Consider the following 14,876-nt stretch of genomic DNA (forward strand, 5'->3'; position numbering starts at 1 on the left):
CCCCCGCCGGCCCCGCACACCGCCACGCGGCCCCACCGGCTCTGCGCGCCGCTCGCCCCCGCCGGCCCCGCCGCGGGCCAGGCACCCCCGCCGGCCACACGCGCTGCCGCGGGCCCCGCCGCCTGCACCCAGCGCCGCCGCGCAGCCGCCGGCACCGGAGAAGAAGATGGAAGAAAAAAAATTTGTTCAACATTTTAAAAATTGATTCAATATTTTTTGAGATGCTAGTTCAACATTTTTGAAATGTTGATTCAACATTGATTTAATTTTTTTAAAATGTTGGTTCAATATTTTTTTCAGTAAAATTTTAAATGGGTCATCAGCTGAGCCATAACTTTATACTTGTCCATCTCGCGGAAGAAGCCCCCTTCCTCTTCGTCTCGGCGTTCTCTCACGTTTGTGTTCCCCCAAATCTCCCCCATCCACTGACAAAACCCTTGCGGCGTTGCGCTCCCACCAGAACCCTCTCCCCACCTTCTCTGGCGGCGGAGCGGGGGTTCGGCGCGCGAGCGAGCGAGATGGACCGTCCGGCGGCCGGCGCGTCGTACCAGCGGTTCCCCCGCGTCCGGATCCGCGAGCTGAGGGACGACTACGCCAAGTTCGAGCTCCGCGACACCGACGCCAGCATAGCCAACGCCCTCCGCCGCGTCATGATCGCCGAGGTCCCCACGGTGGCCATCGACCTCGTCGAGATCGAGGTCAACTCCTCCGTCCTCAACGACGAGTTCATCGCGCACCGCCTGGGGCTCATCCCCCTCACCTCCGCCGCCGCCATGCAAATGCGCTTCTCCCGGGACTGCGACGCCTGCGACGGCGACGGCTCCTGCGAGTACTGCTCCGTCGAGTTCCTACTCTCCGCGCGTGCCACCGACTCCGACCAGACTCTCGAGGTCACATCCAACGACCTGAGGTCCGCCGACCCCAAGGTCTGCCCCGTCGACCAGGCGCGCGCCTACCAGCAGGCGCTCAGCGCCGACTTCGAGTCCAGCGCCGGGGAGCACAGGCAAGTGATCCCTCATCTAATTAGTTGCTAACCCGTTTGTGGTCTTATTGCGTATTGTTCACTTCATTCCACTGTTGGTCATGCTTACTTAAGGACGGTAGATCCGTCGGAATCTAATTGTTATGTGTGGCTCGAATCATTTAAAATTTAAGAGACCCCATTTGTAATTGTGCTATCTGCCAATACATCTCCTTACTTTGGCTGACAAACTAGCTGTGGGTAAATAGATTATTTGTTCTAGAGCGGTGTAGACATTCCTGTTTCTTCAGACTAGCTGTGGACAAACTAGCGTGATTTAAGGATGGTTATTGTTGCATCACTGTAGACAATCATCGATTAATTATCATCACTAGATTCATCGCGAAAAGTTACGTCCACCCGTAAAGAGGTTTTGCAAATAGACTTCATTTAGTACTCCATGCATGCAAGATTCATTTCTCGGCTTGCGTGTTCTAGGAACTCTGGAGATAACCAAATGATGAGTAGATTGGAAGTCGTATTTAAATCCCTGTTAATATCTTTTACCTTTTGGTGTTGGATAATGCTGAATTCGTTTCATGCTCTACCCCATTGTATCAGAGACATCCTCTGCACTGATGTAATAGTGTAGTCCATATTCGATGGATCTTAATGGCTGGATTAGTATTTTGAACTTCAATAGTCATAAAAATTTCTTTGGTTGCTGCCTAAAGTTTTAGGTGGTTAAAAGGTGAAACTTCTATAGTGCCATTTACCCTAGCTTCTTGTGCTCATTCTTTTGTTCGAAAGAAGTTTATACCATTAGCAGATCACACTTGGGATCGCATTGGGCTGCTATGAAGCAGTATATCAACCATGCTCAACCAATCTTCTATTTAGAAACCTTAATGGTTAGATCAAGTTATGTTGAAGTTGCTGGGGCAAAAAGAAATGTTCTGTACCACACTGTCTAACAGGGAAGCTGCATTATAAGTGTATAGTAATGATCTATATTCTAAATTTCTAATTGTTGCGATTTGAAGCACGATAGGGGTAAAGAAGCATGGCCAATTTTTGTTTCTTGGGGATTTCCTTGTATGCCACCAAGAAAACTCATAATCCTTCATATGTCATGGATGTGTCTATGACATGTGGGACTCCCACAGTCACTGAAAGTGAACTATGGGATATTTAGGGTTTAAGCAGTGGCATGTGTTAGCATTCTATTTTTACTATTGAGTAGTTCCCTTACTGTAAGTTGCTGATATCAGGGGAATACTTATTGTAAAGCTGCGCCGGGGGCAAGAACTGAGGCTTCGTGCCATTGCTAGGAAAGGAATCGGCAAGGACCATGCCAAATGGTCACCAGCTGCTACTGTGACTTTCATGTATGAGCCTGACATACATATCAATGAAGAACTCATGGATACATTGACGCTTGATGAGAAAATAAGTTGGGTCGAAAGCAGCCCTACAAAAGTATTTAACCTTGATCCTATTACCAAACAGGTCAGCTTGTCTTCTCTAGACTTTATACTAACTGAATTATTTAATTATCCTGTTCTAATATCAACATGATCCTTAGAATTCAACATGTATCGTTATGTAGTATTTTACAGTTTCATACTGTAACTGTCTATTTGGCCACTGGTTCCTTATATGGTGGTAACTCTTTGCCTGCACGGATGCAGTTTCTGTTGTACTATTTGGTCAAAATCCATCACATCAGTCTCGTAGGCAGTTGATTGTAAGACACAACTTGTGGTCTATACTCTCCATCGATGAATGATTCTTGTCTGCTTAGATATATCAAGTCAGGATTAAATCCAGTCAATTTCCTTTGGTTTTTATTTGCCTAGAAAATTGATTCAAGGTGGTCTGTTTGAAAATGAAAGCTTTTCAGAGCAGTTACTTGCTATTTCTCTTCTGTGAACTTGACATTGTTGCATGCTCGCATGTGTTATGTTTGATACTAGCACTATGTGTTTTCCTTTTTGATACTATTCTGCTTGGTTGTATTTAACATGAGCATGAAACACCTAATTCATCTCTCAGACTCTTGCAATGCTCTTAATATAAATGAAATTGAGCTACCATGCTATGCTTTGTTGTATTGGCCTATTCTCTGTTCCTGTTTCAGTTATGGTGGTTGTAGTACTGAGGCTACCCAGAAGCCCCTTACTGCCTCTCACCGTCTTACGCAGGCTGTGTGTTAGGGACATATAGTGCAGCAATTCTGTATTGACCAATGCAATTCAATTAGGCCACGGGCTAGCTTTCGTGAAGCAGCACAGTGATATAGAGGGACAGTTCCAATTTACTCACTGTGACAAACGTGTTTTAGAAAGGTGGTATGGGCCCAAAAGACTGGGCCTGTTTGGTTGGCGACTATGTTTACTGCGCCTAGCCTTAGGCAGGCAAAGTTTAGTTAGGCGGTGCTTGGTTGCTCTACAGATCTAATTTGCCTGCTGGCACAGTTGTCATTTTTTTTTTGGACCTAAGGTTGGTTGGTTGCTTTCCATGAAAGTGTTGCAAGACTAAACTTTGGCAAGGATATAAGGCAAGCTTAGGTGCGAACTAAACATGCCCTGTTTTCCTTTTTGGGCATGTAAGTTGTGATAAAATACATATGATGTATTTGGAACCCAGTTATCAGTCGTGTTTTTCTTAAAAAATCATACGGCACATTTAAACCACCTGCACATTAATACTGCAAATTTGTTCTATTCTGTTTTGAAAAACTGCAAATGTTTTGAAACTTAGTACAAGGAGTAAACTCTAGGAACAACCGAACAAGGTACGCAAAAAACAAAAAGTGCAAATTAATGAGTTGCTCATAGTTTCAACTTTCAATGTAGATAAACACGTGATGGTTATTGTGTCTGATACTCCTAGCTTGCATTTAAGTATCAGTTTTTTCCTCTCAAATACGCAGGACGTATCATTTCATTAAAGAAGGGGAAAGGTTAAAACATACTGTTGGAGTATATTGAGCCCATGTATAGAGGCCCATCTAGAGGCCCATGTATAGGAACTATATATCCCACCCTTCTAGGGTTTGGAGGAATATAATCTATTATTCTCTCCTACATGGTATCAACTAGCCTTCTCTTCCTCTAGCTGCCGCCGGCGCCGCCGCCGCCATGGCTGGCCGCCGGCCGCCGGCCGCCGCCGCCTCCTCCCCTCTCTTCCTTCTCTCCCCTCCTCCTTCCTTCCTCCTGCTGGCGTGGGGACCCCTGCCTCTGGCGCCCATGCCGCTGGATATGCTTCTCCAGCCGCCGCCGCCGGCGCCGCCCTTCCCGGCGCCGCCCCACCCCTCCCTCTCCTTCCCCTCTGCTTCTGCGTGGATCCCGGCCGCCGGGTCATCTTCTGCTCTGGGTGTCACGGCCTCCTCTGCTCTGGGCGGAGCGCCGGCCGCGTGGCCCGCCGCCGCCGCTGCCCTGGCCGCCCAGCGCGCGGGAGCCTTGGCCGCCGCCCGATCCGGCCCTGGCGCCCCTCCGGCCATGGGCGCGTGGCCCGCCGCTGCCAATGCGGCCCAGGCCGCCGCCGCTGCCCAGGCAGCCGCTGCCCTGGTAGGGAGGGTCCGGGCGACCTCCAGTCGTGGCAGAACGGAAGCGGGCCCCTTCCTCCACCTCCCGCCTCCCCTGCCACCTTCCTGGCCGCGCGTGCCACTGCTGTGCCGGTGCCGCCAGCTCCAGTCGCCGCGGCCGCGCCGCCTTGGCGCGCCCTAGCCGCCCCCGCCCCCTGGGCCACTGCCACCGGCGTGCCAGCCGCCACCACCCACGGCGCCCGCGCCGCCCGGGGCCGCGCCCGCGCCGCCCGTGGCCGCGCCCGCGCCGCCCGCGGCCGCGCCCACGGCGCCTGCGTCGTCCGCCGCCCGCCTTGCGGCCGCCCTGCGGGACCTCGAGGCCAAGCTCGCGCAGGCGCACGCCGCGCCGGCCGCCGTCGTGCCCGCCGCGACGCCTCTGACCGCGATGCCCGCGCCCGCGCTCCTGCACGAGCCCGCGGCGCCCGTGCCCCACGCGGATGGGCCGTTCGCTGCCTTCCGCGGGCAGCCGATCGCCGCCGGAGCTGCTACGGCCGACGACGCTCTCGCCGCGGCCCTCCTCGTCGTCAAGTCCGAGGCTTCGGCGGCTCAGAGCGTGCCCGCGCGGCTGCCCTCGCTTGGGAGCGCGAGAGCTCCGCGGCCGACGCTCACTCGTGTCGCCGTCCTGTCCGTCGTCCCCTTCACCAAGCACGGCGCTTCGTCCTTCCACCAGGCTCCGCCCTCTGGATCTGGACCCCGGATCGACCCGCCCGACCCCCTCCTTGGTGCTCCTCTCACTGGTCTGACCGGGGGTGGGGGAGGCCGAGGGCGTCGTCGGCGGAGGGGACGTGGTGGTGGTGCTTGGGGCACTCCGGACCCGACTCCGGCTCCCACTCCTGCTCCTGGCCCTGGAGGTACGCCCTGGCGCCCAGGACGCATCCCGATGTGGCCGTTTTAGGGTCAGGAGGGGTGCCCTCGTCCTCAGCCCCAGCCGGTGGCCATGCTCGCCGCTACTGCTCCCCTGTTCGTGCCGTCCTGGACCCCAGCCAGCTGCCGACCTGGCCTGGGGGTGGGACCAGGCCGCACTGGCGCAGTCCTTCAGCGCCATGGGGTGGACGCCGCCGGTCAGCACCGAGTGGATCGCCGACTCGGGTGCCTCCTTCCACACCACCCCAGATGTCGGTATCCTGTCTTCTGTCCGACCCCTACACCCCTCTTGTCCTTCCATCATGGTTGGTGACGGATCTTGCCTTCCTATCACCACCGTGGGTTCTGCTCCTGGTTCTTTTCTTCTTCCCAATGTCCTTGTTGCTCCTCAGATGGTTCATAACATTCTTTCCATTCGTCAGTTTACAGCTGACAATTCTTGTTCCATCGAGTTTGATTCTTCTGGCCTCACTGTAAAGGATTCGGCCTCCCGGCGTCCGCTACTCCGGTGTGACAGCACGGGCCCCTTTTACACCATTCGTCTTCCTTTTTCCGCTGCACCACTTTCGCCTTCTTCTTCGTCTGCCGCTTTTGCCGCGACGCCGTCTTTTACCACCTGGCACCGCCGTCTTAGTCACCCTGGCCGCGACTTTCTGGCTCAGCTCAGTCGTAGTGCCGATGTTCCTGGTACTAGGGCTCCTGCTGAGCCCCTCTGCCATGCGTGCCAGCTCGGTCGTCATGTTCGGCTCCCTTTTTCTTCTTCTTCGCATGCGACACATGTATTTGATCTTGTTCACTGTGACCTGTGGACCTCTCCTGTACTTAGCCTTTCTGGTTATAAGTACTATTTGGTGGTGGTCGATGACTTCTCGCACTACTCTTGGACGTTTCCTTTGCGCGCCAAGTCTGAGACCTTCCCCACCCTCCTCCACTTCTTTGCCTGGGTGTCCACTCAGTTTGGCCTCACCGTTAAGGCCGTCCAGTGTGACAACGGGCTGGAGTTCGACAACTCCACCTCCCGTTCTTTCTTCCTCTCTCGGGGTGTTCAGCTGCGTATGTCTTGTCCGTATACCTCTTCTCAGAACGACAAGGCTGAGCGGATGATTCGCACGACGAACGACGTCGTGCGCACCCTTCTGATCCAGGCCTCTGCCCCCGCGCTTCTGGGCTGAGTGCCTCCACACCGCCACCTACTTGCTCAACCGTCTTCCGTCCACTGCTTCTCCTGCTACCACTCCACACCACGCTCTTTTCGGTACCTCTCCTCGCTACGACCATCTTCGGGTCTTCGGGTATGCGTGTTACTCCCCTCCACACCACTCGACTCGTGTGTTCTTTGGTTACTCCCCTGACCACAAGGGGTACCGATGCTTTGACCTCACCTCTCGCCGCGTCCTGATCTCCCGGCACGTCGTCTTTGACGAGTCGGATTTTCCCTACTCCACCTCCTCCACACCTTCTCCTGACCCCAAGCTGGAGTCTCTGTTTCCGACTGACCCGGTGGTTCAGCCACCTTTTTCTGTCTGTCCTTTCCCTGCAGGTTTTCCCGGTACACCGGCACCGTTCCCGGTGATTCCTGCTGCGCCAAGCGCGGCCCTGGTGCCCGCAGTCGCGCCACGCGCGGCCCTCGGACCTCTGATCGTGCCGCGCGCGAACCCGGTCTCCATGCGCGGCCCCGGTGTCTCTTGCTGCGCCACGAGCGGCCCCGGTGTCTCCCCCTGCACTTGCGCGGTACGCTCAGCCGGTGAGGGTGTACCAGCGTCGTCCGGCGCCAACTTAGGCGCCGCTGCGGTACGCTCAGCCGGTGCAGGTGTACCGGTGTCGTTCGGCGCCGGCGCCGACTCTGGCTCCAAGGCTTCTGCGACGCCTACACCGGAGTCGTCGCCCCCGCCATCTACACCGGAGCCGCTGCCGCCTCCGCCTCCGCCGACTCGCTCTCGAGTCGAGTCGGAGGTGTTCCACCCGCCAGTCGTCCATCGGGATCCTCGGCATATCCATCTCATGGTGACTCGGCGGATGACGTCTCAGGCCGCGACTCTCTCCGCCAACGAGGGCGAGCCGCAGGTCTCTCCGGTACCCTCCTCTGTCTGCGACGCCCTGGTGGATCCTCACTGGCGTCGCGCGATGGAAGAGGAGTGCGCGGCTCTCCTTGCCAACCAGACGTGGGATCTCATGCCGTGTCCGTCTGGTTGCAATGTGGTCATCGGCAAGTGGATCTGGACGCATAAGCGTCGGGCTGATGGCACACTGGAGCGCTACAAGGCTCGTTGGGTTCTCTGGGGTTTCACCCAGCGGCCTGGTGTGGACTACGATGAGACCTTCAGCTCAGTGGTGAAGCCTGCTACTGTGCGCACGGTTCTCTTGCTCGCGCTCTCTCGCTCCTGGCCTGTGCACCAGCTGGATGTGAAGAATGCGTTTCTTCACGGCACTCTGTTAGAGACAGTGTACTGCTCTCAGCCGGCGGGATTTGTGGACTCGAGTCGTCCGGATATGGTCTGCCGGCTCAACAAGTCCCTCAATGGTCTGAAGCAGGCTCCTCGGGCTTGGTACTCTCGGTTCGCCACGTTCTTACTGACTTTGGGCTTCACCGAGGCCAAGGCTGACACTTCTCTGTTCATCTACCGCGGTGGGGATGAGACTGCCTACCTGCTGTTCTATGTTGATGACATTGTGCTCACTGCCTCCAGTCAGCAGTTGCTTGAGCGCGTCATCTCCTCTCTGCAGCAGGAGTTTGTTAAGAAGGATCTTGGTCAGCTCCACCACTTCTTGGGCGTTACTGTTGAGACTCGCCTGTCTGGCCTGTTCCTTCACCAGCGGCAGTATGCACTCGACATTCTGGAGCGGGCTGGGATAACTGATTGCAAGCCATGCTCCACTCCCGTCGATACTCAGGCGAAGCTGTCTGCTGATCTGGGTGATCCCGTGGCTGATCCTACTGCCTACCGGAGCTTTGCCGGTGCCTTGCAGTAGCTGACCTTCACCCGGCCGGATCTCACCTATGCCGTTCAGCAGGTCTGTCTTCACATGCATGATCCCAGGGAGTCTCACCTTGCTGCGCTGAAGCGTCTCCTCCGGTACGTACGTGGCACTGTTGGCTTCGGCTTGGTTCTTCACCGCTCTCCCACCACTGAGCCGGTGGTCTACACCGATGTTGACTGGGCTGCCTGCCCGGACACTCGCCGCTCCACTTCCGGCTACGCCGTTTTCCTGGGCGGCAACCTGGTCTCCTGGTTGTCCAAGCGGCAGCCGGTTGTCTCCCGCTCCAGTGCTGAGGCGGAGTACTGGGCTGTTGCTAACGGTGTGGCGGAGGCGTCCTGGCTTCGACAGCTCTTGGCGGAGCTCCACAGCCCGCTCGCCAAGAGCACGCTCGTCTACTGCGACAACGACATCGCCGTGTATCTCTCCACCAACCACGTCTAGCACCAGTGGACGAAGCACGTGGAGATCGACCTACACTTGTGCGCGACAGAGTCGCTGTCGGCGATGTTCGAGTACTCCATGTCCTGACCACTTTCCAGTTTGCTGACATCTTCACCAAGGGACTGTCCTCCTCGACCTTCTCGGAGTTTCGCTCCAGTCTCAACGTAGCAGGTGGCTAGTTGTGGCTTCGGGGGGGTCTTTGCCCTTTGTACTTTCTTCTTGTCCAGTCTTGAACACCGCTGTGTCGGTAGTTCAGACTGCGGGGGTGTTAGTTTTCTTATTGTCCAGTCTTGAACACCGCTGCGCCGGTTGTTTAGACTGCGCGGGGGGGGGGGGGGGGGGGTGTTGGAGTATATTGAGCCCATGTCTAGAGGCCCATGTATAGAAACTATATATCCCACCCTTCCACCCTTATAGGGTTTGGAGGAATAAAATCTATTATTCTCTCCTACACATACAGCACAGGTCCCCACACTAGAAAAGTGAAAGGATCAACTAAAAATTGGAATTCCCTGCATGAGGACATGCAATATCCAGAAAACTAGGAATGTTTGAATACAGTACAGATACCAAATACAAAAATTTAGTGTATTGTGTGTATCAACTCCTGAGGCGACAAGTGAAATCACCAAGCCACCTAATTGTTCTTAATGAATCTTTGTTTTGATAAGTCAACCTTTTTTTGATTTCCTTTCTTTTCTTCTTAGAATGAGCCTTTTGGTTTCTAATTTAGTTTTTGAGGACTTTGACAAGGTTAGTTGTGAGGGGTCTTCAAGGAGCATCTATCTAGATTGAAGCCTTTACCTTTTAAAAAAGAAAAAAGAAAAAAATGAATAGCCTGCAGATTACTCATCTCTTATACCCTATAACACTTTTTGTGTTTTTGGTAGCTAGTGCTGTAGGAGATTACTCAATGGATAAGGTGGACAGAGAAATCTCCTACATTTGAGCAATAGGAAAGTGTGTTTTGGTAGCCACCGAAAGTGTTTTTGTATCGAGGATGGAATTGGTAATCTGCTGGAGCACATCCCATTATCAAAAGGATAGTTTTCCGGTATTGGGGAGAGAGATGAGTAACCTGTCGGAGATGCTCTTATGTTTCTTATGTTGGTATGGATTGGCTGTTCTCTTTTTAGTTCTGGACTAAATTCTCACTGAGTTTTGTACAACTAGACTAATCGCTGATACCTTGCTTAGCATAAGGAAACAGATGCCTCAACACGTCTGCTGCCCATTTCAGTAGTGCTTCACTAGGCTTTAGTGAATTTTAGATTCTGGGTGTTGAAGACATGATCTGTGCTAAAGGATGTTCAATGCATTCCTGATTCTTGATGCATACCCAGCTAATATTTCTAAATTAGCTTTATTGAAACATGTTCTTTATGGAATCAGCCCACCATCAATATGGCATTCATCTTTTTAAGTCGCTAATGTAATTCAATATTAGCCTACCACATGACACGCACTGTTCTTGACCATACATTTAAGTTGATTTCTGTCCCTAAAATTGATTGTGCTATGGCATAAAGTGTGCATCCAAGAAATGAAAAATGAAAAAAAATTAACTTAGTAAATTCTAATGAATCTTAAGAGTAGTTTTTTATTCCTGATAGGTCAATGGTCAGATTGCTTATTTTCTGCAGTAAGATGCTACATCCAGAAATTATTATTTGCTGGGAAGTCAACAACTGATTGTAAAAATGTAGTTTAAAGTGATTGTTGATTCCTGAGGGCTCTGCTGAGAAGCTATTAGACCACCTTATTGCGAGTGATGGGGCTTTGTTTTTCAATCTCCCTTTTTCATTACTGAGAAATGGGCCTTTTAACTTGTAATTTTTTCAATTTAGACTGTTTTTTTGTGGATTAGCATACTTATGGTTTCTATGCCTCTTGCTGCTTTGGTGATTGTTCCTATAGGAGCATTTGAAACCATGTATTTGGGAACAAGCAAGATACAATATAAATTAACATATTGAAAACCATCCATTGATGAAAAATAGATGGAGAATCCTTTCGATTGAGGTGCATTCTAGTTATCACACTGTAGTCTAGGTGTGCCTTTTGGACATGGCTTGTCACATAAATAGTATCTTTTTTTCCTGCCAAATTTCATCAGAATTTGATTTTCGTTTTCATTGTTGTCAAAGCCAGTCAGCTCTAACATGTATTTGAAATGTGGAGCACCTTTATCCCTCAACTAATCCTTTGCAAATCTAACCTCGTCCCTGTGAAGCCAGCAAAATACTAGGTATGCAGATCACTTAGGTGGGCCATAATAAATATCTCTTTCAACAGGTGTAATGACCTAATGCAGCATTAGGGTGTTTAGATGCCACATGAATGCATGATGCTTCACCGCAAAATTAACGAACCTTTTAATGGTAAATATAAATATTGCAGGCAAGCTGCTCAGCTTCTGTCTGTATCATTGCAACGTTTGCAAGTACAAATTTGGCTCATGCTCACTTTTTTCATTGTTCAGATCGAATACGATGTCTCTTGTTATTCAGATTTTGTGGAAAACGTACTTGTATTCGTTGCTAATGTTGGGCTGATTGTCTCTTTGGCTATACTTTTATTTTCTGTTTTGATAAATCCATGGTGTTGATTGCCTGCATTTTTTCTGTAAATTATTAGGTAACGGTGTGTGATGCTGAGGCATACACCTATGACGATGAGGTGATCAAGAAGGCGGAGGCCATGGGGAAGCCAGGCCTGGTGGAGATCAACGCGAAGGAGGACAGCTTCATCTTCACTGTGGAAACAACTGGCGCCATCACAGCCTACGAGCTGATCATGAACGCGATCACGGTCCTGCGGCAGAAGCTGGATGCTGTCCGCCTCCAGGACGACGACGGCGACCTTGGCGAGCTCGGCGCCCACCTTGGCGGACCTTAAGCATCTTCCTCCCCTCCCCATTGTAGTAGGCTCATCTAACTGCCCTGCTAGTCGAACAGCCTGATGCCCCTCTAAATTGTCCAGACTGTATTTCCGAAACGTCCAGTACGATGTTGTGGACTTGTTTGCGCCGTGGCCTTTTTCTTTTACGGAGCTCGTCTCAGCGTCGATCTGGCAACGATTGATCCCGCGCCGTTTGGGAGAGAAATCTGATACATGGCTGATGTGGAACAAGAACGCGGAGGTGGTACGCGGTACTGTTTCCCTGTGATGCTGCTGTCTGCCTGTGTTGCGCGTCCGATTGGTGCTGGGTTGCAGTACTGTTTGGGGGGCATAAATGCAGAGGAGTTATGTGCAGGTTCCCCAGGGATTGATTGATTGATACGCCGCTGAATGCAAGGCGACCCCGAGCCTTGATGAGGAGGTACCTTGTCCTGGAGGAGGGTCGTTTGCCGGACGGCAGCAGCAGTAGAGGTTTTGTGTGCTTTGAAGAGGTTTTGGATGGCAATGGAAGTTTATCCCCCCATTGGATGGCCTTGTTTGGTTCCCACTAGGGTTTTTAGCGCACATAAGTCGAAAAAAAAATCTCGTATGTATGAAGTGCTAAATGAAGTTTATTTGCAAAAATTTTTTACGGATGAATATAACTTTTTGCGACGAATCTAATGACGGCAATTAACCGATGATTGGCTACAGTGATGCAATAGTAATAATTTTCTAATCATGCGGTCAAAGTCTTTATTAGATTCTTCAGGTTTTCTAGCATAAGGTTCTAGAGTTAGTTTTGTAAATTGATTTTATTTAACACTGTAATTAGTGGTCAAAGTTTTTTTTAGTACTCCCTAGTAAAAAAAATCAAACAGGACAAATGATTGGATCTGCAGCGGGGTGGCGCTGAATACGATGCGATGACAGGGAGTTAAGCCGCGCCGTGGTACTGGGAGATTTGGTGATTTCCGGAGTGAATGCCGGGCTGGATCCGGTGTCTGGACGGATCGGCTTTTTGTTTTTCCCTGCACGGCCTCTGCTGCTGCTGGTGCTGCTTGCTGTACGGGGGCGGTCGTTGGTTGGCGCGTACGCGTCCGGGGCCGATGGAGATCGATCTACGGGTCGCAGGCGCGTACTGCATTTTACCTGGTGGCTGGCTGGTGAAAAATGGATCCCGGAAGCTTCGTGCCGGCTCTGGAAGATAAGGAGACAGGAGGTGCCTACTCCTGCTGCGGATTGTTCATTCAGGGAGTGGAACGCGACGACGGATCACGCGATGCACGGCCGGCCGCCGGGTGCCGTTGCAGTTGCTGCGCGGAGTTACCGGCGTCGTCGAAAGCAAAGGCCACGGGATGACCGGACCGGACCGGCCCTTGTCGTCCTCGTAGCAGTTTTGGGGGTACGAGCACGAGCTGTGCTAGTATCTAGTCTATCTAGGCGTGGCAGGAGGCCACCACGTACTCCCTCCCTACCTAAATTAGCTGTCGTTCTGGACGTATGGATCGATTTCGCAAAACTTGTCGCTGGAAGCACAGGCGCTTCATATTGGACCAGATTGCCCCTAATTAAATGCGTTGCTTTGCATCGTTTCCCGTCCAGGGCCTCGCTTCCCACCTGTGCGCCACGGTCTCATTAAACGTGCCTCCCTCCATGCAAGCGGGCCCCGCGAGCGCCATGCAAAAAAACGCGCGTGCGGGGGACTCGAACCGTCGTCCCCAGCCTCGGGCCACGGAAGAATAACCACTCGAGCTACGCATGGGTGCTGTAAAGTTGGCATCCACATCGCTATTTAATAAGGGCAAAGAAGGAAAAAGTACCCCTAATTAATCACTCCTTGGTAAGCACAATCATGTCCTAAACGACAACTAATTCAGGTATGGAGGGAGTATGTAAATGCGAATCCTTCAGCATCGCCCCCAGCCAGCCGGATTTCGCGCCGATACGGGTGCTGGGCCGGGCTCCCCCCCCCCCCCTCTGTGCTGCGCAGTGCTCACACGCTTGCTTTCCGGGGATGTTCTGATTGATCCCCACACGTGGAATTAGAGTAGCACAAAACGGCAGGAATTAATCTAAAAAAACGGCAGGAATTAGAGTACAATTTTCTAATCCATTGGAATCCCCCTCAACATCCTTCGTGACGGGATTAACCAATGAAATCCTCTTCGGGAGACGGTGGAAACAGGCAACAACAACAACAAAAGAAAAAACTCGTTAGCTAGTGCTTCTTTCTTCCGGTAAGCCATGAAGTGTTTTGCCATAGCCACAATAGACGACTGGGGACTACCATCGTATTAGATCATTTTCAGCAGATTACTCGTATTTTTTCCCATACTAAAGAAAAATCTATCCAGAAGGTGTTTTAGTATATTATTGTCGGGTACCATACTGATGGGGCACCCTAATCAGGGACTAAAACGCCCTCAAAATGCGCAAAACAAGATTAGGCACCTGGGCCGAATCCTTCCCTAGAGCAGTGCCGACGCCCAAACTCGGATGCCCAAAGCCACTTCAGGGACGAGAAGCCCAAGTGCTCGTTCGGCCCACGGCCCAGCTCCACGGTGCAGCCCCTCCGAGGCCTCGCCAGCTGCGGAGCGAACTCTGCCTCGTTCGAGGGCTCCCTGCCGAGGCCCCTCGAAGCGCAGGTAATCTCCGCCTTGCTCGAGACCCCCTCAGCTGAGCCCTCCGCGGGGCCTCGGCATGGGGGAAAACTCCGCCTCGCTCGAGACCGCCCTCAGCATACTGGGGCGGCGGCCCAACCACCCGACGGGACGGGGCGCATTAATTCGCCAACGACTCCACGGCATGGGACGGGAGTCAGACGGCGGTAGCCGACGTCGACCACCATGCCACACAGCAGACGTGACCGGCGTCTCGTCAGCCTGCGCCCGCCACTGTGCCGCTTTTCCCGGCGCGGGGCAGGCCTGCGGCGCCCTGTGTGGACTTGCCTGACACCACCTCGCCACTGTGCCGCCTACCCCTTGCACCTTTCTCCCCTGCAGGACCCTCGGCGGGCATGGGCGATGACCCTCCAACACGGTACGGCACTTGACCGGGGCAAGACCAGAGTCTTCAGCACCCTCGACGCCCTACCTCATCCGACGCAAGGCACTGCGTACTCAGCAGTCACCGCCACACCGTCGACTGGAGCCACAGGAC

The 14,876-nt window shown here is 52.6% G+C and overlaps 1 protein-coding gene across 1 annotated transcript; it reads left to right on the forward strand.

Moving 5' to 3' along the window:
• The first annotated feature begins 370 nt into the window (after positions 1-370).
• On the forward strand, positions 371-11,989 carry LOC120672510 (DNA-directed RNA polymerases II, IV and V subunit 3-like). Its single transcript, XM_039952939.1, has 3 exons — positions 371-1,003; positions 2,233-2,470; positions 11,472-11,989. The coding sequence occupies exons 1-3, from the start codon at positions 519-521 to the stop codon at positions 11,730-11,732; spliced, it is 984 nt and encodes a 327-aa protein (XP_039808873.1). The 5' UTR covers positions 371-518; the 3' UTR covers positions 11,733-11,989.
• Positions 11,990-14,876: the final 2,887 nt, after the last annotated feature.

Source organism: Panicum virgatum, chromosome 2K, assembly GCF_016808335.1.
Source record: "Panicum virgatum strain AP13 chromosome 2K, P.virgatum_v5, whole genome shotgun sequence".
NCBI classification, from domain to species: Eukaryota; Viridiplantae; Streptophyta; class Magnoliopsida; order Poales; family Poaceae; genus Panicum; species Panicum virgatum.